Source organism: Tenrec ecaudatus, chromosome 4 (assembly GCF_050624435.1).
Source record: "Tenrec ecaudatus isolate mTenEca1 chromosome 4, mTenEca1.hap1, whole genome shotgun sequence".
Lineage (NCBI taxonomy): Eukaryota > Metazoa > Chordata > Mammalia > Afrosoricida > Tenrecidae > Tenrec > Tenrec ecaudatus.
Window position 1 is genome coordinate 99,590,699 of NC_134533.1, and position 22,368 is coordinate 99,613,066.

General features: G+C 42.8%; 1 protein-coding gene across 1 annotated transcript; it reads right to left on the minus strand.

The window, feature by feature from the left end:
• Nucleotides 1-1,014: 1,014 nt before the first annotated feature.
• MMP8 (matrix metallopeptidase 8) lies at nt 1,015-15,620 on the minus strand. The gene is made up of 10 exons (XM_075548729.1): nt 15,510-15,620; nt 13,009-13,253; nt 11,857-12,005; nt 11,644-11,769; nt 6,479-6,640; nt 4,673-4,790; nt 3,574-3,707; nt 2,292-2,445; nt 1,276-1,379; nt 1,015-1,118 (listed from the first exon to the last, which is right to left on the minus strand). The coding sequence occupies exons 1-10, from the start codon at nt 15,618-15,620 to the stop codon at nt 1,015-1,017; spliced, it is 1,407 nt and encodes a 468-aa protein (XP_075404844.1).
• Nucleotides 15,621-22,368: the final 6,748 nt, after the last annotated feature.

The following is a 22,368-nucleotide window of genomic DNA, read 5'->3' on the forward strand; positions in this document are numbered from 1 at the left end:
AGGAGGCTGTCTACTCCCACAAAGGTTTACAGCGTTGGGGAACCCTGTCCAGGATCACTGAGGGACCATTATCTCAATGGTCACGAGTTGGTTTCTTTGGTTTGGCTTGCTCTGAATTGGGGTCAATTTGAGGACAATGAGATGTTTTTGGTTTGGACTCTATTTTTTTTGGGGGGGGGGGAACTAGCTTGTGTGTCACCCCAAAATTGAAGTCTGTTTCAATTTTACTTTTCACCCTATGTAACCACTCAGGTTGGTGTTTCGATCTGATAGGTAAGGAAACTGGAGGGCTTTTAAGGTTGTGATTCTCATTTAATAAAAAACATTTTTTAAAAGCAGTTACATTAAAAAAATTATTATTTTCCCCTTGTGCTTGTGGTATATCATACATTTTTGGTTTAATCTTTACAGAATGGACCACTTGATTTTTTTCTCCAGTAGAGCCACTGGGTGGGCTTGAAATGCCAGCCTTTCGGCCTATTGGCAGAGCACTTAACCACTGTGCCACCAGAGCTCCTGTAGCACACAAGCACCAAATACATTCATTTCCAAGAGTGCAAAATGGCATCACACTTTTTGTAGCGTCAAAGGGCACTGTGGCTGTTGTTTGTCATTCTGAGAGATAGTGAAAACCTAGGACTACATTGTGTTCAGCGGACACACTTAAGGCATATCTCAAGAAATAGGAAGATATAAACATAGAAGTCACATAAGCAAGTAATGGAATAGTGAACCTTGCGGTGAAAAAGATAGCTATTGTCCTGTGGTTCTATTGTGATAGATGTGCTCACCTGAGACAGAATGCGTGGGCAGTTGGACTCATCTCTGCAAACAGTGGGTCATTCCACACACATTCTCACCGAGGACAGGCCCAGCGCATACAGTGGGGGCGAACAGTGTGACCATTTATTGTTGAGCAAAGTATAAAAAGATATGATGTAATGGATATGCAAATTCAATTTTCTTCCATTTGCATTCAGAGAAAATGAATACAAATTTGAATGTGCTTAAACTTTATCTACAGTTAAGCCATTTATTGCTTCTGTCAAGTCTAGTAACTCGATTGGAATTAAGACTAAATGCATAGTATCTTGGGCCACAGAAGAAAAGGAAGAAGGCTGTAAAGGAAGAGATTTGTCGAGTTAGCTTGTGGAAGTGGAGTTTCAGACATTTTCAATTATAATCCCTCCCCACCTGTTGTGATGTAATTAACAGTTGCAAACATGCTATTTAAAATAATAATTTAAAGAAAGTTGTTACTTTTTTTCTACTTACAATCCTGATAGAAGACTGCATCAATTCTACTTTCTGTTATTTGAAAGGTATTTGCTATGCTTTTTGGATATCCTGGTTCCATGGATTTTTTTTCATTGTCATATCTGAGGGAAAAAAGTTGCATACTGTACTACAAATATAGTGTATACTGAGAGTAGTTTTCTTTAACGTGAACAGACTACAAAGTGCTTTCACATATTTTTTCTCTGTCAATTCTCACAATGTCCTCTTTCCTGGGGTTAAGAAGGGGCAACTTCTTTACCGAAGGGTACATACCCATTTATAAAAGTTATGGGTATCACTAGGTGAGCCCTGGTAGTGTAGTGGTTAAGAGTTGGGCTGGGATCCTCAAGGTCTGCAGTTCAAAACCACCAGCCACTATGCGAGAAAGATTGGGCTTCCTATTCCCAGATACAGTCTTGGAGACTCACAGGGGCAGTCCGACCTTGTCCTATAGGCTCATAAGAGCCGGCATTGACTCAGTGTTCATGAGATGGGTATCATCAATATTAAAAAAGCCTGCTGATTGCTGATGTAGAGTTGGTTCCCATTCCCCACTAAACTAAAAGCTTCTATTTTCTAAAGATTGTAATCCTACTTCATAGGTTCAACTGTATGTATGTGTACACATAAATGTTCACATGCATGTGTGTATGAATAAACATAAATAAGTCTAACTGGAACACTCAAGTCCATAGGCTATTTGCATAATGCTTGAGTGCATACTCAACCGAATGCTTTCTTTACTTCCCATCCTAGAACCTTACTGTTTTCCATGATACAGATTCCTCGATACCATTTGCATAATTTTCGTTCATAAAAATGAAATTTTCAAAGGTCAAAGCACTAACAGTTTTATTCTGAAAAAAGGATATATTTTACCTAAACTCAATAAAAAACCACCTAGATTTTTAAAAAAAATCTTCAGGGTCATGAATTTTTACCATCGTTAGTGGCTGGTAGATAGTGTAAGAAACGCAGACTTCAATGTCTAATTGGAAAAAAAGTTACCTTACCTCCAGAATTGATTATTGATAAAGAAGTATGTTTTTCTTCTGTAGAAAACAGCTGCATCAATGGCTTGGATGCTGCTGGGGAAGCCATAGTTTGAGATGTCCTTGGGATAACCTGGCTGAATATCATAGCCATTCAGAGCCCAGTACTGGTTGCCTGCCAATGATCCAGGTTGTATGGTAAGTAATGTTCTCCACATTTTACAATAAAATGCACACCACTTCATGTATACATACTGCATACAAATGAAATCGATTACAGAACTAATAATCTTTAAAAGATGAGTATGATAAAGGTAACCCTTTGGGATGATGAGCTGCCTTGCGATTTCACAGTACCTTAAAAAAGAATGAAAATTTCGTAGCCTGATATTCAAGGACACCACAATTGGATATTTGTTTCACATGACTTCTAGACAAAGATTAAATTGTGGCCTTCGGAAATCTGGAAACATTGGAGTTGGGTGGAAAAACCGATGTGGTTCTCTCATTTTGGAGTTGAGAAAAGGGAAGTTTGAAGAGGCTACAATTTGCCTACGGTCCTAGAGAAATTTGTGGCAGACAGAACCTAAGGACATAACCTAAGCAAACCTGGTCACCAAAACATGGCCTGCTCTCTCATTGGCTCACCTTTTCCGAATCTGGGAGAACCCTGCTACAGATTGAAATGTGCGCCACCCCGCCCCCCCCCCTATATCAGGATCAAATCCTGATCCCTATATCTATAAATAAGTAGTCCTGTCTGAGGGATGAGGGATACTGATGGGAAAAACACGCCGGGAGAGGGGAAAGGGATTAAACACGTTTGGGGGACACAAATGCATGTCTGTTGGAGGAAAAGAGGGAGGACCGACCTCCAGTTGGTGGGAAGGATGGCTGAAAATACTCCTGGGGACACGAGGGGGAGTGTCTTTGGTGGATGAACCAAATGGGTCACATTGACTCGGACTCCTGGGTCCATCCTGGGGACCAGGCCGGGGTGCCGTGGAACGCTAGGGCATTGAATGCCGGATCTTCAGTGTGCACAGCAGGTCCCAGAGGCTGCCTCAGTGAGCTTCAATGCGGAAACTCCACTGGGGGACCTGGACTCGACTCAGACGCACTTGTCACCCGAGTGGGAAAATATGCGGACTGGTAGCTTGCTGAACCGTGGGAAAAGTACCCACTTATGGTATTGCAGGTGTGCATGACAGCAAACACTAGATAACTACGCCAAGAACGCACACAAGCCTGCTTCCTCCTTCCAGGCGGAACTCCAAATCAGTTGAAAACCTTCCGCAGCTACCTTTAAATAAGAAGACTAGGTCTTCATCAAAATCTTCATAAGCAGCTTGTATTTCATTTGGCAGGCCTGGCCAGAATAGAGACACAAAGTTCATTTCGACGCTGCGTAGCTGGGGGTGTCTTCTCCAAAAGTACCTGAAAAACAAACAAACACAAAGAAAGAGAAAAACAAGGGGTAAAATAAATCACAGACACACAAACCCACACACAACAATTTAAACAGGCAGCTTCTGCGAATCTTGGTCTAGTAACGACACTGAGGAAACTCGCTGGGGGAATCTAATACGCTATTGGATGCAGCATGCTATCACAATGGCCAGCACATGGCCTGCCCTTGGGGAGATACTGCCCATCTGCTGAGCACCTTCCAGTTTTCAGAGGTGTTGATAAGAATTGCCACACTGGATCACTGGATTATACTTTGCTTTGTCCTTTTCTGACACGATGACAAATCTTAATTTGTTAGTATCATTCATTATAATTCTCAAAAAATTGGAGAGTATGTTGTTCACAGCAGAAGGCAAAAGCAAATACACTCAATCTCTGCTCAGAAGGCAAAACAAAAACCCGAACTTGTTTGCAGTGCCATTGATTCCAACTCTAGGTAGTCAGGTTTTTAAGAGTAGAACTGTGTTTTGGAAGGATTTCAAAACTTTTTGGAAGCAGGTCACCAGGCCTTTCTTTCAAGGCTTCTCTGGACGAGTACGAACCAACTTTTTGGTTAGTTATATAATCTCAAAACAGCCAATGCAAGCATGACAAACCTAGGCACTGAAATGCTTGCGGCCACCCACCCCCGCCACACAGCTAGTTAAGGGATGGTTTCCATTTACTTGACTGACTGGGGATAGAATTAAATGATGGATTGGTGCCAGGCAAACCTAACTGTGGTGTCTTCAAGCAGATAAACCCCAGTTTACACGTTTCAGTTTTCTTTTTCCCTTGATGTTTTAAATTATCCAGAAAGCACCAAAAATACCAATGAGATGAGTAACTGTAGAATTCAAAGGAAAAGGTGGGAAATGTCTGACTCAGTTAGAATTCTGTTCAAGGTCACGCCAGTAAGGGAAGTCAAAGGAAGGGCCTACTCCATCTTATACCTGTCCTTAAAGAAAAATATTTCTCCCCGCAGTGTGGTGATAGCGTCGAAAGTCAATCTGGGGTCACAGGCTCTGGGGGTGCTTGGGCCAGTGGGTTTGATAGGGTTGTCTGAAGGCCCTGTTAAAAGAAATTAGAAAAGCTTATGTTGAGTATCAAGATAAGCCTGGCACTTTCCAGAAAGACGAAGGAGTTTCAATGTGGCGAGGAGAGCTACCAGATTATCCCAAAGACATTGAAGTCACTGTAGACCTGGCCCTCTTAATTTTTTTAAGAAGAGGAAGAATGGTTTATGGAGCCAGTTCCAAGCTGAATTGTGAAGTCAAGAAATTTGAGTATAACCCCACACCCTCTTAAAAACAGCAACAACAACCGTTCTTGGTACCTTTTTCCCCATTTCTCCCCCTTTCCCCCATTGTTTCTAATCTTTATCTATTTCTGCTTCCCCTTCAAAACCCACTCCCAAATAAAGACCTGACCTTTCACCCCAAGATGTAAGCCTAAATTGAGCTTTATTAATAGCCTTTGAAGGAAGATTGCTTTACTTCTTTTTCTCTTTATAGACTTAAGGGCTATGCTACCAATTCAGAGACGTTAAAGCATTCTTGAGGCAAGAAGGGGATTTGGAGGGGGTGGAGAAAGGCGTTGAGGAGGAGAGGCAATGAGAGAAGGGCTTCTCATTCTTAGACGTTCTGTGGTCAAGAACGAAATGTTATGGTTCTAGCACCCTGGTAGGTTTGGCTGTGCAGTGCTGACCCCCCTCCACCCCGCCCCACTCTGCTTAATGGAGGACTAACCTGCCATGTTGACAGTCCATGGCTCTACGGAAGAGAGACTGGCAAGTTGCTGCAGTAAAGATTGCAGTTTAGAACACTCCACAGGACAATTCTACTCTGTCACATGCAGTACCATTAAATCTCACATCTACTCATTGCCACCTGAACAAACAATAGGAATGCTTCCCTGCTCTCTTGTTCATCCTTCCAGCGACTAGGAGAAGAGGGTGGAGACTTGTAATGATTTTACGCAGACCCTGAGAAGCGTCAGTTCGGCCTTTAAAAACACATCCCTATCCTCTCCACATTCCACTCCGTTCCCCTGTTATCGCTAGAGACCACTATTTTTATGTGTTCATTACCCTTTTTTGTAGACTATGTTCTTGAAAATGTCTCGCTTCATCTATATGCATTTTAATTCATGTTGTGAGATATACTTTATACTCTGTGTAATATGTATAATTCTGATTCCGTTTCACTAAGCACCATGTTGTCTCGATCTCTCTGTGTTCTTGCCACAGGCACGAGGAAGTTTTGCTGCGGCTGTGGCCCAGCACTCCAGCTTGCACACGCCCCACATTTCATCCGCATCTCCTCCTCCTGGTCCACCCTCGGCTGCTCTCCCACTCCTACAGCACCGCCAACAACATGGTAGCAGACATCCTAGGCAGGCCTTGGACATGGCCCTGCTGGGGCTTTGTGGGATTTTTAGGGGGAGGAAATATATCGAGGAGCAGGATTGTTGTAGAAAAAAGGGTAGTTGTACCTTTAATTTCTTTTTCATTGGAAAAGCAATGTGATGCAGTTCTTCCTATTATTTTCCTTACATTTGCCAAGCATGCTTAGCTCCCCATAGCCAAGCCTCCTTTGCGAATGCAACGTGAGCTCCAGAGAACCTGCAGAGTTCAACGTGCTCAGGGGAGAGCGACAGAGAGATGTGCAAAGCGAGAGATGCTCAGCTCTTCAGTGGGGCCTGCTGGGCCCTGTTTCCAGCTCCCACCAAGTGTTATCATCACCTCCAGGTGACCTTACCGTAGATGGTCTGGATGCCATTGATGTCATCTTGAGGGAGCAAATAGGTGCTCGGGTCGCTGAAAGCGTAGGTGGGGTACATCAAGGCACCAGGATCCGAGGAGTGAGAAAGCCCCAGGGAGTGGCCAAATTCATGAGCAGCAACAAGAAACAAGTTGTAATCTGCAATGCAAGCATGTGTGATGAAAGGCCTGACATCTGACAGGAATATAATCTCCAAGGGAGCAGCAACCTTTCAGCCAGAACCACCTTTCCTACTCCATCTTTCTCTCTCTCTCTCTCTCTCTCTCTCTCTCTCTCTCTCTCTCTCTCTCGTTAAACTAAATCATTTTATTGGGGGCTCTTACAGCTTTTATAACAATCCATACATCCATTGTATCAAGCACATTTGTACATACATTGTCATCATTATTTTCTAGACATTTACTTTCAATTGAGCCCTTGGTATCAGTTCCTCTTTTTCCCCTTCCTACCCTCACTCACGTGACCCTTTGATAAATTACAAATCATTATTATTTTCCTATCTTACACCGTCCGCTGTCTCCCCTCAGCCAAGTTTCGGTTGTTCATCCCCCTGGGCAGGTGGGGTTGTACATCGATCATTGCGTAGTCAACAAAATACATGTAAGCATCTTTCTGGTATTCTCTACCTTCCACTAAGATCCCTCTGACATTGGTAGTGAAATCCCCTGTTCCACGTCGTCTTCAGAATCCAGCCTGAACGTCTGGTAGCTCCCTGTCAATGTACCGCTGCAGCAGTTGTTGGACGATCTTCAGCAACATTTTATTTGTATGTGAGGCCAATGATATTGTTCTCTAATTTGCATATCCTGTTAGGTCACTATTCTTTGGAAGGGGTGCAAATATGGACCTCTTCCAGACAGTCACCCAAGTAGCTGTCCTCCAAATTACTTGGCATACACCAGTGATGGCTCCAGCGCTACACTGGCATGTTGAAACGTTTCCATTGGCATTCCATCAATTGCTGAAGGCTCGTTTTTGGCTCACGTTTTCACCGCAGCTTGGATTTTTTCATTCATTATCATTAGTTCTTGCTCATATGCTACTTCTTGAAATGGTAAATGTCAACTCCTTTTTTTGTTTTTTGGGACAGTCACTTTGGGTAGTCTTTCCATCTTCTTTTGATGTTTCCTACATCTTTCATTATTCTGCACAAAGAATCTTTCAATGTTGCAACTTGAGGCTTGACTTTTTCTTTCTGTGCTTTAGTTTAAGATATGCTGAGCATATTCTTCCTGTCTGGTTTTCTAACTGTAGGGCTGGGCACACTTCCTTATAACATTTGACATAGTTTTCGCCTGCTGCCCTTGGAAATTTTTTGCTCAGCTCTTTGATGTCACCATTTCTTCTATTTGTCATCATTACTGTACAATGAAGAGCAAGTCTCACTGTGTCTTCTGATACACACTTTGATGTGTTCTTTCTTTCCTGTCTTTCAATGACCTTTGCTGCTTTGTTCATGCATGATGTTCTCGATGTCATTCAGTTTTTCAGGTCTTCGGTTATTAGTGTCTAATACATCAAATCGATTCTTGAGATGTTGTCGAAATTCAGGTGGGAGAGACTTATGGTTGTATTTTAGCTCTTGTGACGTTGTTTTCACTTTGCTCAAATTCAACCTGAACTTCCATTTATGGTCTGTTCCACAGTTGGTCTCTGGCCTGGTTTTAGCTGCTGATATTGAACTTCTCCATCATCTTGTTTTACAGAGACCGGGTATAGTCCATTTGATTTCTGTGGGTTCTATGTGGAGATGTCCACGTGAATAGGCACCTTTTCTGTTGTTGAGAAAAGGTATTTGAGATGAAGAGCTTTTTGATTTTGCACAGTTCTCTCATGCCACCTCCAGCTTCTTTTCCATCACCTTTTTCACAGTGACGTGTTCCAATGAGTGTTCCTTCTTTGTTTTGTGCGCCTGCATTCCAACCACCAACAGGATTGATACATCTTGATTGCATGTTTGGTCAGTTTTAGACGGAGGCGTTGGTAGAATTCTTCCATTTCTGCATCAATTGCTCGAGTGATAAAATTCTATTGATGCATACATTTGTATTGATTGAATTTCCTTCTATGTGGATAGACATTATTTTATCACAGACAGCATGTTACTTCAAGACAGACCCTGAAATGTCCTCTTTGATGATGAATACAGCATCATTCCTCTTGATTTTGCCATTCCCAGTCTAGTAAACGGTATGATTTTCTGATTCAAAATGGCCAACACCAATCCATGTAAGCTCACAAATGCCTAGAAAGTTGATTTTTATGTTTTTCCATTGTATTTTTCACAACTTCCAATTTTCCTATTTTCATATTTTTCCTAGTTTCATACTAGCACATTCCAAGGCCTGATGGTCAATTGATGTTTGCAGATGTTTCTTCTCAGTTTCATTTGTGCTTCACCAGCAAATGAAGCTCTCAAAGGCGTTCCTCTCCCAGGCTTTACTTCATCCTGCCCATTGTGGTCTCCTCTGCTTGGAGAAGGCACCTCTTCTTCAGTCATGTATTGGGTGCCTTCTGGCCTGAGGGGGCTCTTCTTCTGGCATGTCTCTTCCAATGCTCTACTTCTACTCACTAAGTGTTCAGTAAGTTACAATGTTTTGATGTGATCCATGGAGTGACATCAGGTCAGTAGCTAACCCCTCTGAAGTGAACAGCCTATTTCTTCTTTATGATCTCTTCTTAGCCTGGAAACTCTCCTGAAACCTATTCACTTTGGGTGATCCTGCTGGTCTTTGAAATACCAATGACATAGCCTTCAGCATCACAGCAACACACAAGCCACCACAACATGACAAAACTGACAGGCAAGTGGTGGCATTAATGTATGCATTAAAATGATTATTGTTTAGTTCTTGAACTACAGTGTGACAAGGTAGGTGTGAGGTTGCCATCATTCTCTGCTTACATGGCCAAGAAAGAGAGATATGTGTGCGAGCAACTTGAATGCCCAGAATAACGAAGGGCAAGCAGTGAGGTAGCACAGGCTTGAGTGATTGTGCGGGTAAAGAATGTTCCAGATAAAAGACAAAGCAGGAAGCTGAGTGTGATTTAGTATGGCAAGATGAGAGAGAGTGTGTGTGAAAGGTGGGCTTGCTGGATGGGGAAGGGCATTTGGGGAGGAGGAAGCTATGTGAACAACTTTAGAGATGTTGAAAAGCACAAACAGAGATCTAGTAACGGAGAGGTTGGCATGTGTATGGACTATGAAGACAGGTCAAGAAAAAAATTAGTGTAGAAATTCACCAAAAGACTTTCATGCCAAATGAAGCTATTTAGACCTTATTTGGTACAGAATATGAGAGTTTTAAGCAGGACTGGAATATGTTCCAAGATTGACTTTCCAAGGACAAATCTTGCCACAGCTAGTGGGGGAAAAAGGAGGGATCAGTGGTTGGAAGTGGAGTGTCATTAGGGACCTGGCTCACTTAGTTCAGATGAGAAATACTGACTATCTGGACTAGCATGGCGGCTACAGAACAGTGGGGTGTTATCACGTGTCTTCGGGTGTCATGTGTCAGTTCTGGATCCAGGGAATTGGTGTAAGAGACAAAACATATATGACTAGAACATAACAAGAATAACAGTCACAAAGCAAGGATACAGGTGTCTCTCCCGTTGTTATTTTAGAAGATACTCTGTGGTGTATTGTCCCTTGTCCTTGCATGGTAGTTAATGTTCTGTGTCAATTTCTCAGTGGTTTGTCAGCTAACATCTCGTAATCCACTAAGGCCTGGTTTAGTACAATGTAATCACAGCCACTCTGCTATAAGCCTCCATAGCGGGACAAGGTGAGGGTGGAATGCAACACCCCTATTCACATGATACCTCAAGGGTGAGATTTGATTCCCGTATATACTTACTTGTTTTTTGCTGGGCCTGGAGCCTACATTTGGCTTGCAGACGTCAGGTTCTCCGGACTTGAGCCAATAGCCTGTCAGATTGCTGCCCCCCGCCCCCCACGCCCCAAAGCCTGTTAGCTGACCCACAACCTTGCAGTCATTGTCTCTGCAGCCGCCCACCTGTGCATTTCCTGACAAGCATCACAGCTCTGTGACTCAGAGGAAGCTTTAACCTGACCTCTGACCCATGGACCTGGAGCCTGCCTGGGCTTGGACTTGCCTGCTTCTATAACTACGTGAGCCATTTTCTTGATGTAAATTTCTATATCTATCTATCTATCTATCTATCTATCTATCTATCTATCTATCTATCTTCTATCTATCGATCATTTATCTATTTCACTGCTTTTTCTTCTCTAGAAAGCCAAGACTAAGATACTTTTGTAAAGTATCATATGGTATAGCTTCCTTTCTTCCCTGCAGCCTTCTTATTATGAGCCTTCTCTTGAAATGAATGACTTGCTACATTGGAGCATATCATTGAAAGAGAACTTAGAAAATGCAATAACTAGGTGAACAAGAAAGCAATTGCTCTTTTCTAAAGAGATCAGTTTTTTTAAAAAAGAATTCAGTTTTTTCCCTTAATTTTAAATGATAGGGACTTTCTACCCCTGACGAGTACTGGGGGTGTAGTGGTTGCCCATTGGACTGTGACCCACATGGTGGGCAGTTCGAAACCACCAGCAGCTTCTCAGGAGAAAGACTGAGCTTGCTACTCTCACGAACAGTAACAGACTCAGAAACCCACAGGGGGTTGAGTCGGCACTGACTTAAAGACAGTGAGTAGAGTTTTATATAACCATCATTCAATTTCAAAATATGAAAAGAATTGAATACTTTTAAGTGGAGTTCAGCAAACTTTGCCTATAAAGGTATAGATAGACGGTACTTTTGGCTTCGTGGGCCACGTGGTCTCTCTCTCTACCACTGTATCCTGAAAGCAGCCATGGACAACCTGCCAATAAATGAATGTGGACCTGTTTCAATAAAACCGTACCCAAAAGGGGGGCGGGGCAGGGGAGGGGTTGTTCCAGATGAGATTTGATCCCAGGCTATAGTTTTCTGATCTCTATCCTAGAAATATAGTCAGTATTTTTCTAAACCTGAATTAAGTTACGATCTGTAGTAGAACTGTTATTTGATCAGTCTGATTGAGTTTGAAATACCACAAACACTTGCATGGGGACCTTGCTTGTAGCATGGCCAAGGTTCCTTCCTATTTTGCGCGTGGGCTCAACTTACTTTCGGAGGAGGTGGTCCATGTTTCTTCTGCATCAAAATGAGCATCTCCTCCAATACCTGGTCCTGGTTGAAAAGCATGAGCAAGTATTCCATTGGGCCCATCAAATGGAGAATTGTCACCATGCTCTGAAATAAAAACATACACGTTATGTCTTTGCTGACTCTCAGGTTGTCCATAAAAAGAAAAACTGAGAATGATAGTTTTGAGAATACCTCTTTGGAAAAACCCAATTTCAATGTCTGCTTCTCCTTCTGAGATCTTGGTGAAGTTCAGGGGTGATACATCACTCCAGATTTGAAAGGCTTTCTGAATATATGTTTCCACATCAGCTTTTTCCACATAGGATGGGTAATTTCTAATCCTTCAAAGTGAGAAGATATGTAAAGGGTTCATTATTGTCTGGAGTAACAGGGTATCAACAGAATGATAGGATATCAATAACCTGATATATTGAGTGACTTGCACACCCGATGTGTTACCAATGGGGAAGATTAGAAGACAGGGATGAAAGGAGCCTGAGTTGAGGACAGACAGTGCTCATGCCTGGGTTTGGGCCTTCGGTAACTCCAGGATCTTGGACGAGTTATTTTATGTCTTTAAGCCCCAATTTCCATGTTCATAAAATGAAGATAATAGCATAGACTACCATGTGGATTACAAATATACAAAGCATTTAGTTCACTACTTGTAACATAATAGTTAAACAAATATCGGAGAGTCCACAGGGCAGACAGAGTGCAGAATGGTGACATGTGAGGGTTCTGGCAAAATCGGGTGGCAGAATTCACCTGAGAGAAACTCCCTTTCTAATGGATTGTCTGATTCTATTGCATTAGATTACATTATGGAACATGACCATACTACATTATACCAATGTCAATGTCCTATCATGTTATAGGATCTACTGAAGATCAACGGACTGACCACCTCTAATTACTTCATGACGACAATGAGACTAGTATCTGACTAGCCAAGTAAAACACGAAAGCCCAGTCAACTTGATAAATACAAATAACCATTGTAGGCTCTTCTTATCATGGAAGTAGATGTCAACAGCAACTAGATTTTGTTCTAGTAGCAATTCAGTTTGGAGGGGGTGCTGAAGTAAGTGCTCACAGAGAGTCTCTCCTCAGCACCGTCCTCTTGATTGGTGAAGGAAGACAAAAATCGTAGGCTTGCGAGTGAAAAGAGTTCCTGGACTTCCTACCTTTTCATTCAACTACACATTCACTAGGATCGCAACTTCTCGAGGTCGAGAATGTTTGTCCCTGGTGTCTGCCAAATCCTAGAAGACTGCCCGCTAATCCTAAAAGCTCAACGGATACCCACAGAATGAATGAATTCAGACACTCAAGAAATACCACCTATAGGTCAGGTCTGTGTGTTGCCACTTGGGTTCTCCTGGGGTTAACATAAAATCACCAACATCAGGCACTCCACAGCGAGGTTTTTCCATAATCGCCAAGGTTTCAGCATCTGGTTTCCCGGTCACTTTTAACCCAAAGAACTGCTGCATTTCTTTAAGTTTTTCAACAATCACATTAGCATTCTTCTTCCTTTCTATTTGCTCCTGAGTCTTGGGCAATTGATAGAACTTTTCTAGGTAATTCTGCAAAAGACAAACACACGTGTGTATTTCTGTGACATCGCCTTCAGTTTTCTGAGTGTTTTTCATTTCTATCTAGATTACTCCTGGGATCAAACCATGACTAATAACCTAAGACAGCCATGGAAGCAGAAACACAAACTTGCAGTTTGACTTAGATAGAACAGTACCTCTTAGAAAGAACAGCCCTTCCATTCAGTATTCTAGTTAATGCATGTGCATAAAATAAGAGTCTCAAAATGATAATAATTGATAAATTATCAAGGGCTCATGAGGGAGAGGGGAGCAGGGAAGGAGGGGGGAAATGAGGAGCTGATACCAAGGGCTCAAGTAGAAAACAAATGTTTTGAGAATGATGATGGCAACAAATGCACAGATATGCTTGACACAATGGATGGATGGATTGTGATAAGAGTTGTACAAGCCCCAATAAAAGAGATAATTACTACATATAAAATGACATTTTACAGCAATGAGATTCCCAGGCTTTTATTTAAAAAGGAATTGTGCCATGCAGATCATCTCTTTTAACCTTCTAAATGCTAGTACGGACAAGAGAACAAACGAGTTGCTGTGGAGTCTAGTCTGACTCAGGGCAACCCCCTGAGCATCGAAGAACTGTGCTCCATTGGGTTCTTCAATGGCTGTGATCTTTCCATAGTTGATTGCCAGGCCTTTATTCTGAGTTGCCTTAGCATCCAAGGACATTAACCACTTGAATCACTGAGGGACTCCAAACACTACTACATAATAGGTTTAATTATCCTTATGAAAAAAGGAAGGCTTAGAGAGCTAAGGAACATGCCAAGATTATAATTCAGGTACCAACTCACTATGTTGCATCTCAAAGGAGAATTTGTTGTTTTTTAAAAAGAACTCCAACTATGTTTTTAGGCAATAAAACTCTCACTGCCATCGAGCTGATTCCAACTCATAGCAACCCTAGAGAAGAGAGTAGAACCCAGCTCTCCTGACTTTCCAAGACTGCAAGCTTACAGAAGAGAGCCTCCTCTTTCCCCTGCAGAGCACCTGGGGGATTCAAACTGTTAACCTTGCACTTAGCAGCCCAGTTAGGTAACTCACTATATCACCAGGGCCCCTCCCCTTTTAGGCAATAGAAGTATCATTAGTATAAGTATTTTGTTCACCAAAGTCACTCTTTCTAAGGAACGAGTGTCCTTTTAGAACTAAGGTCTCTGAGGAATGTTAGCAATATTTACCTTACCTTTTTCTGCCTAGTCTTTTGTAAGTTACATAAGATGGAACATAAGTTTAGAATCAGACAGATTTGAGTTCATATCTTGGCTCTTCCCCCAATTAACTGTGAGACTTGGGGCACATCGGTTAATTGATTTAAGGGTCACATCCCCCATCTCTAACTTAGAAATAATAACATCCACATGCCAGGATTAAATAAGATACTGCCTGTGCGACACTTAGCAGGTGACTTGTAAGGACTCAGTGAATTAGCCCCGTGAATGTAGCTAGAGGCCAGAAGTTATGTTATTATTTTAAGAGACAGCAAAAGTGAGAAACAGGAAAACCACCTTTCTAGAAGTGTTAAGGCTAAGAAAATTGTGTGTGCAAATATGTAGTGGTATTTCCATGTGCTTCTTAAATATTGCCCCAGGTTATACTGTGACTCACTCACAGCCATCAAATCACTGCTGGCTCATGCCACCCCATGGGACAGGGTGGAAGTGCCCTGAGGGCTTCTGAGACTAACTCTTTACAGAGAAAAAGGTTTTAACTCTGTTTGTATAGGGCTGCCAGGAGATTATAAACAGCCCCACTACCTGATGCCCGGTAAATGATTGTGAATTAATTCCTGCTTTGTTTCCATCTTCTACCTCATGCTCTCTCCTACACCTGGGAATTTTGACTATAAGGGGGAGTCTATACTGTATGCACCAGGCTGCCGAAACAGTGGAAAGGAAAATATTAGGTAACAGAAAGGCAAGCAATCACTTAGTTTTGTAATTCACTCCATTCCTTCTCAAAGGGCTCTCCAGCTGCAGGCAGCACAGCTGCACAATGGCCCTGAGCCTCGAAGAGCCAGCCTGCCATCATGCCCCAAGGACCCAGTCCGAGCCTGTTTGGAACTCCCCAATTCACTAAACTGAACCTTGCAGCCTCCAGCGAAACACCCAGATCAGTCCTTTCAGCGGCTCTAACGAAGAAGAGAAACGACCCACCCAGTTTCCCGATGCTGAGAAACACCTGCCACTCGTTGCACAGGGACTTTGGTCGTTAGTTTACCTGAACAGTGTCCCGGCTTCTCTCCTTGGATGGCTTGGTGAGGATGGGGAGAGCGTGGCAGAGCTGTGTGTGCAGCAGGAGCAGCAGGGGCAAGGTCTTCGGGCTGAGCATGGCCGTTCTTTCAAGCACAGGTAACTCCTGGCTTCCCTCCCAGTGTCTCTGCAGAGGAGCCTTACTTGGTGGGCACCTGGGTGCTCAGAGCATCATGGGTCCCTCACTAGTCTTGTTTTTGGGAAGCTGGGGCTGTGCGTGCGGTGCCTTATAATGCCACATCGGAAACAACTGTTGCATGAGGAATATGAAGCAACAGAGCTCATTCACACCCTGGCCATTTTGAAATCTTGTGTTGTGATTTTAGGATCTCCAATGGGGGGAGATTTTCAGCAGGGAAAAAAAATGGTGACACCGTATTTTTGGAATTTTCAGTTCAATATCTACTTTGGCAAAATGATCTGGTCAAAGCAAAGAAAGGCACGATAGGAAGTTGCACGGACCAGCAGCAATTGCCTGGTTAGGTAAAGCGCCGAGGCTGTGCCAACTTGGGCAGAGGATCTTGTTAGGTCCCTGGAAGCTCTCTTGGGTCTGAGGAGCCCAGCAGGAGAAGCCTCGCACTTGCCTGCCTTACTTGAAGAGAAGACGTTGTGTGTCTGTGTGACTGTCACAAATAGAGTTTGTATCTGGTCAGCTTCTAGAGGATGTGACGTCAGCCCCAGTGTTTCTGAGACGTCCCCAACTGTAAGCTGATGTTTCAAAGGAAAGACCAAAAAAAAAAAAAAAAAAAGAGCAGTAACTGATCATGATGAATATTTGCTGATCATTTATTTTAGCCCAAACCAACCTACTGTATGTACATGCAATCCATCCTCATCTGCCTCTGGGAAGTAGATGTAATTATCATCTCATTTTACAGAGGAAACCAAGTGCAGCAAGATTAGAGGACTTGTCTAAATCGCCTGCTTAGTTCTGATGAGCTGGGATTCATTTCAACCCCTGTCCAGCGGGTTTACAGAGAACGAGCTGGAAGTTACTAAATGAAGCTCTACTTGATCTTCCCTCTGGGCCTCTGCTCAGTGCCATCAAATTGATTCAAACTAACAGCCACCCTAGAGAGGGACAGCGCGGTGTAAACCTCTAGGGGAGTGGCTAGCCTCAATTTTCTCCCAGGGAGCCGCTGATGGGTCTGATCCCCCCACCCCACCCCTTGTGGCTAGCAGTGCAACACTTCCCTGACACCGCCATCGGGACTCCTCTACTGACAGCCATGGAGTCCATTCTGACTCATTGTCCATATTGGAGCAGTAGTGAAAGGCATGGGCTAATGGAGATTTCTAGTTTTATGGTCACAGGGTAAAGAGGAGTCGCCTGATCTATTCTCAAAAGAATAAGACACTACAAGGAGCTTTCCTGACAGTGTGAATGAATCTCACTGTGACCCAAACCCCCTGTCATTGAACAGATTCTGACTCTTAGTGACCCGCTACGGAAGTTCCTATGCTGTGAATTTTAACAGGAACAAAGAGCCTCAACTTTCTCCTGTGGCACAGCTAGTGGGTTTGAACTGGTGATCTTGTGGTTAGTAATCCAAGGCTTACTTAACAGCTCCAGCAGGGTTCCTCATGTGTTTTGATCAGGAATTCTTGGACGTATTTTCAAATATGTCCAACACAAAAAATGTCTCTTTTATGTACATACATATATGTATACAACAAAGGTATTTTGTGTATAAATACATGATACATGGTGTCTTTGGTTTCTATAATATGATAAGAACTCCATTTCTTTTATGATGCCTTTGAAGAGCTTTATAAACCATCCATAGAAATGTCTTGGGCTAGAATATATCTGACAGCAGAATAAAGTTTATCATGTAAATTTCTGCATTCACTCAACAAATATTCCCTGCCACTTACCCTATGTCAGATCCCAGATGGCTGGAGATCAATTATACAGACAATGATGACATGTGGCACAGAGTGCTAATTAGCATGAGAAGAGGTTCAGAGGAAATGCTGACAAGGGCAATTAAAGACGGCGTCAAGAGGGAGGTTGAATGTGCACTTGACCTGGCAGCATGTAAACACACAGAAACCTGGGAATCATGTGTGTGCACGAATAAAGTCACTTTCCTCCAAAGTTCTTCAAACTATCCTGAGGTCCTGTTTATGTTTACCTTCCCTGGACACATGATTTATTCATTATGGGGCTGCCTGCACATTGGGGTGTAGTAATTATACGCTATTATTGAATTGGTCCGAGTGTAGAGTTATTTGGCTTGTGTGCAAGGTCTGCATTGTTAACTGCTGTTGGATCAGTCCCCAGCTCCTGGTAAACCCATGCGGAGTGGAATGAAATGCGGCTTGATCCCGTGCCAGTGCAGTGATTGGCTGCAAATAGCACATTGTGGTCCATAGGGTTTTACTTGGCTTCTGTTTGGAAGTAAGTTTCATGGCATTTCTTCCTGCTCGGTCTTAGTCCGGAAGCTTTGCTGCAACCCATTCAGCACACAGCAACACACTCAACTTCAGACCAGTAGTGGTTGCACGTGAGGTACATTGGCCAGGAATCCAAGCCAGGTCTCCTGCACGGAAGACAAGACGACTACCGCTAAAAAAGCACTACCTCTTACAAAGTCTGCCTTACATTTTATAAACAGAGTGTTGAGAGATTTAGAAGTGAATCCACAGCGTGGGTAAGAGCAATTCTTCGGCATTTATGGGAAGGCACTGGTATAAAGTGGAATGGTTGCGTCTGAGTCCCTGACAAGTCTAGTCCCAAGGCAACTGAGAAAGCCTCCTTTGTTTCCATGGCCTCAGACAACCATATTCAGTGTTTTCTCCACACCTGACCACCAGTTCCATCGTGGTGTCTGCGTTTCACATTCTTCTGGGATCTGACACCCAGAGTTCTCTCAACCCTTCTCCCATTTGAAAAGCTGCTCCCAGGACAAGGTCAGCTGTCATTCATTTGCACTTCACTGTCACTTTATTGGTGATTTGGATTTTAAACACAATTAAGCCAACTTTTTTTTCTAATGAGAACTTTATTCCCTGTAGCAAGAGTTTCCGAGGCAGCGGGAAGGTGGGGGCAAAGACAGTAGCAGACATTGCAGGGGCTTTCTGAAGGTCTAACACCACTCCCTGTAGGCAGCAGCTTAATCTGATGACCAACACAAGGGCCTCAGCAGAGAGAGCTACAAGGGAACCGGAACTTGTATTTTTATAGCTCAGTTTTGCTTTTGTGACCACAAATGAAGCAAATTGCATACAATCTTTCTTCCTCTTTGCTTTTATAAAACATGTATTTAGTCAGCCAGGGCAGGCATAAGTACTAGGGAAACTGCCTAGAGTATTCACGAATGGTTGTATCATGAAGGCTAAGTAGGAGTCTGCCAATGTAGAACGTGATCCAACAGAGGGAATAGCATGAGCTAAATGTGTACTAAGTGTACCAACTGAGCCATATGGCTAATCAAATTAACATAAGCCCAAGGAAAACACCCTCTGCATGACTGGACTCTAATGATCAGCACACAAGCCTACACAAAGGTTCTGATCCATGTAAAGAAAACCCAAATCCTCACAACTGGACCAACAGGTAACACTAAGATAAATGGAGAAAAGATTGAAGTTTTCAAGGATTTCATTTTGCTTGGATCGACAATCAATGCTCATGGAGGCAGCAGTCAAGAGAACAAATTGCACTGGGTAAATCTGCAGCATTGGGTAAACCTTCAACATTCTTTAAACTTTGAAAAGCAAGGATGTTACTTAGAGGACTAGGTGCACTTAACTCAAGCCATGGTATCTTCCATCGCCTCATTTGCATGTGAAAGTTGCATATTAAATAAAGAAGACCAAGGAGCACCTGATTTGTTGGAATTATGGTTCTAGCAAAGAATGTCGAAAGTACCATGGACTGGCAGAGAACAAATTAATCTGTCTTGGAAAAAATACAGCCAGAATGCTCTTTAGAAGTCAGGTGGAAGAGACTTGTCTCACATAATTTGGATATGGTCTCAGGAGAAACTAGTCCTTGGGAAATAACCTCATGTTCATTAGTAAAGTAGAGGGTCAGAGAAAAAGAGGACGACTCTATGAGGTGGATTGACACAGTGACTGCGACAATAGGCGCAAACACAACGACAATCGTAAAGATGACACAACATAGGGCAGTGAGTGTTTTGTGTTCAACTTGACTGGCACCAAACAACAAAAACAACATGGTCTTATTTCCTTTGGCGTATACCTAGCATTGATATTGATGGGCCATTGCATATTTCAATTTAATTCTTTTTTCAAAACTGCCAGAACATTTTCCATTTTCTTCTTCTTCTTCTGCCAGAAAAGTCTCCAATGTGATGAAAAATTCACCCTTTCACCAACAATGAATGAGAGAAAGATAGTGTGCTTGGTAAAATAGAGGGGCAGAATTACTTGGGTGAGACTAAGTTTGCAATAACTCATCATTCTGGATATGTTGGATTTATGCATTTTCTGGAGTGATGTTATCCTTTGATGCACGTGTGTGTTAGATACAGAAGGACAAAGGAGAGATTAGTCTGCCCTCCAAATTCTTAAGTATTGTTAGCCTCAGAATCGTTCTTGGGCCATTAGAGTTGAAAAGCCCAGCTGCACTCTCAAGCATTCTATAGACTTCTCTCAAACTCATGGGGAGGGAGGGTGCAGGCCATTTGTGTAACTACATTATATTGGTACATAAAATAATATTATAACGGATAAAATGTATGCAAACTAAGTTAGAGGCAATAACTTAGCTCTCAGGCCTACGTCAATGAATGGTGGCCCATGAGTAGGAGAGTGCCCTGCTATTTAATGTCTAAGTCTTCAGAGGCTGATTGCCAGGCCTTTTTTCTGAGGTGCTTCCCAGTGGACTTCAGCCTCCAACTTTGGTTACTAGCCAAGCACATTAATCTTCAGTACCACCCGGGGACTACTTACCTACCTCCGCTTGTTCCTAAGTAAGTCATGAAAACCTGGATAATAATCGTCTGGATCGAGTAACTTACTCCATTTTAATGGGTTATAAACTCTCAGTGACTTTGCACAATGAAAGTTCATTGGTTTCTTAAGCAATCCAGTGAAATGTATTAGCCATTAAGTGCTTTGGTATTAAAGTTGTAACCCGGTAGCTCAGGCGTCTTTATCTTGTGATGTCTCATCTCCTATTTTATAATCATTAACACAGTGGAGCAGAATGCCAATGACACTTTCTCAAAGAGATACTGTGACAGGCCAGACTAGTCAGAAGTTCTCTCCCCCACACCTGTAACTGGGAAGTTGGAGTTGGGGAAAGACAGCTGTCTCACTAGGATGTACAGTAGGATGTTCTGCCCTGTGCTCTCTTTGGTTTGTATAACGTTTATTTAGGGATCATTATATGGGACAAGGGAAATGTTCACTCCTTTCCGCAGCCCCCGGATGACTTAAGAGGGGTCTCTGGTTGCATAAACAGTTAATGCATTTGGCTACAAACTGAAAGGTTTAAAGTTGGGGTTCACCTAGAGGTACCTATGAAGAAAGGTCTGGCAATCTGCTTCTGAAAACAACAGTCACTGAAAACCCCGTGGAACACAGTTCTGTTTTGACACGCATGGGGTCAACGTTAGTCAGAACTGACACGATGGCAGCTGGTTAGCTTGTTTCATTGCACATCAGTTCCCCGAGAATGGAGGGTGCTTGGACTTTTCTTGTGTGTTCTAATTTCCTACATGAAATGTTTGTGTACTTGTCTACTCTACATTTTAAGTTTGAAAATCAATTGGTATGGCTTTATAACTGGGAACTTAAATGATGGTAGCTTGTTTTAAAGCAGAAGATACAAGAATGACTTTGTTACAAACATAAAGCACTTTATTTCCTTAAAAATACTTTGCCCATGCATATGAGAATGATACATGTTCCTGAAGTGTTTTTCCTATGGGGGAGACAATGTCTCTTGTCTCTTGATCATGGTTCAAGATTGCTGCCAGAGTCATTTACTATGGAGAAGACCTGCTCTCTCTGCAAAACTACTGGGCTCATACAACAAACTCACTGCCATCAGTCAATGCCCACTCATAGAGACTCGATAGGACAGGGTAGAACTGTCCCTGTGGGTGTCCGCGCCTATAACTCTTTACAGGAGTAGAAAGCCCTGTCTTTCTCCTGAGGAACAGCTGGTGGTTTCAAACTGCTGACCTTGCAGTTAGCAGCCCAGTGGGTACCCACAACACCACCAGGGCTCATACATCTCTATAAATCATGAACATGACCTTCCTTAAATCTCATCTGTGTAACTAGATGTTATCCGTTCATAAAAATTACATTCTAATAGGAAAATATATGCCAATAAAATTCTCGTTAATGACTGCAGAACCAGTGATTCTCAAGGTTGAATTAAACACTGAAAAATCTGCTTAAGCAAATCCAAGAATGAAGATGTAGCATTGAGGACCAAGGTGCTCTGGAACCAAACCATGCTATTTTCAATTACCGCCTCTGCCTGCGTCAGTCGGACATTGAATAAGCAAGATCACTCACGGAAGAACGGATGCACTTGAACGAAGGTTAGAGTGAAGAATAAGGAAAACACGTGGCTGTCCAAGAGAAGGAATCGGCCCACTGGAGACAGCAGGCGTACAGCCATAAGGCTCCGTACTAGTAAGGATGGTGAAACTTAGTCTCACGCACTTTGGACAAGTTATCACAAGAGACCGGCCCTTGGGAAAGGACATCCGGCTTGGTAAAGGAAAAAGAGAAAGGTCCTTGCGAGCTGGATTGACACGGTAGCTGCAGCAAAGGACTCAAACATAACAAATGTGAGATTGACCCCGGAGGAGAAGCTGTTTCTTTCTGTTGTC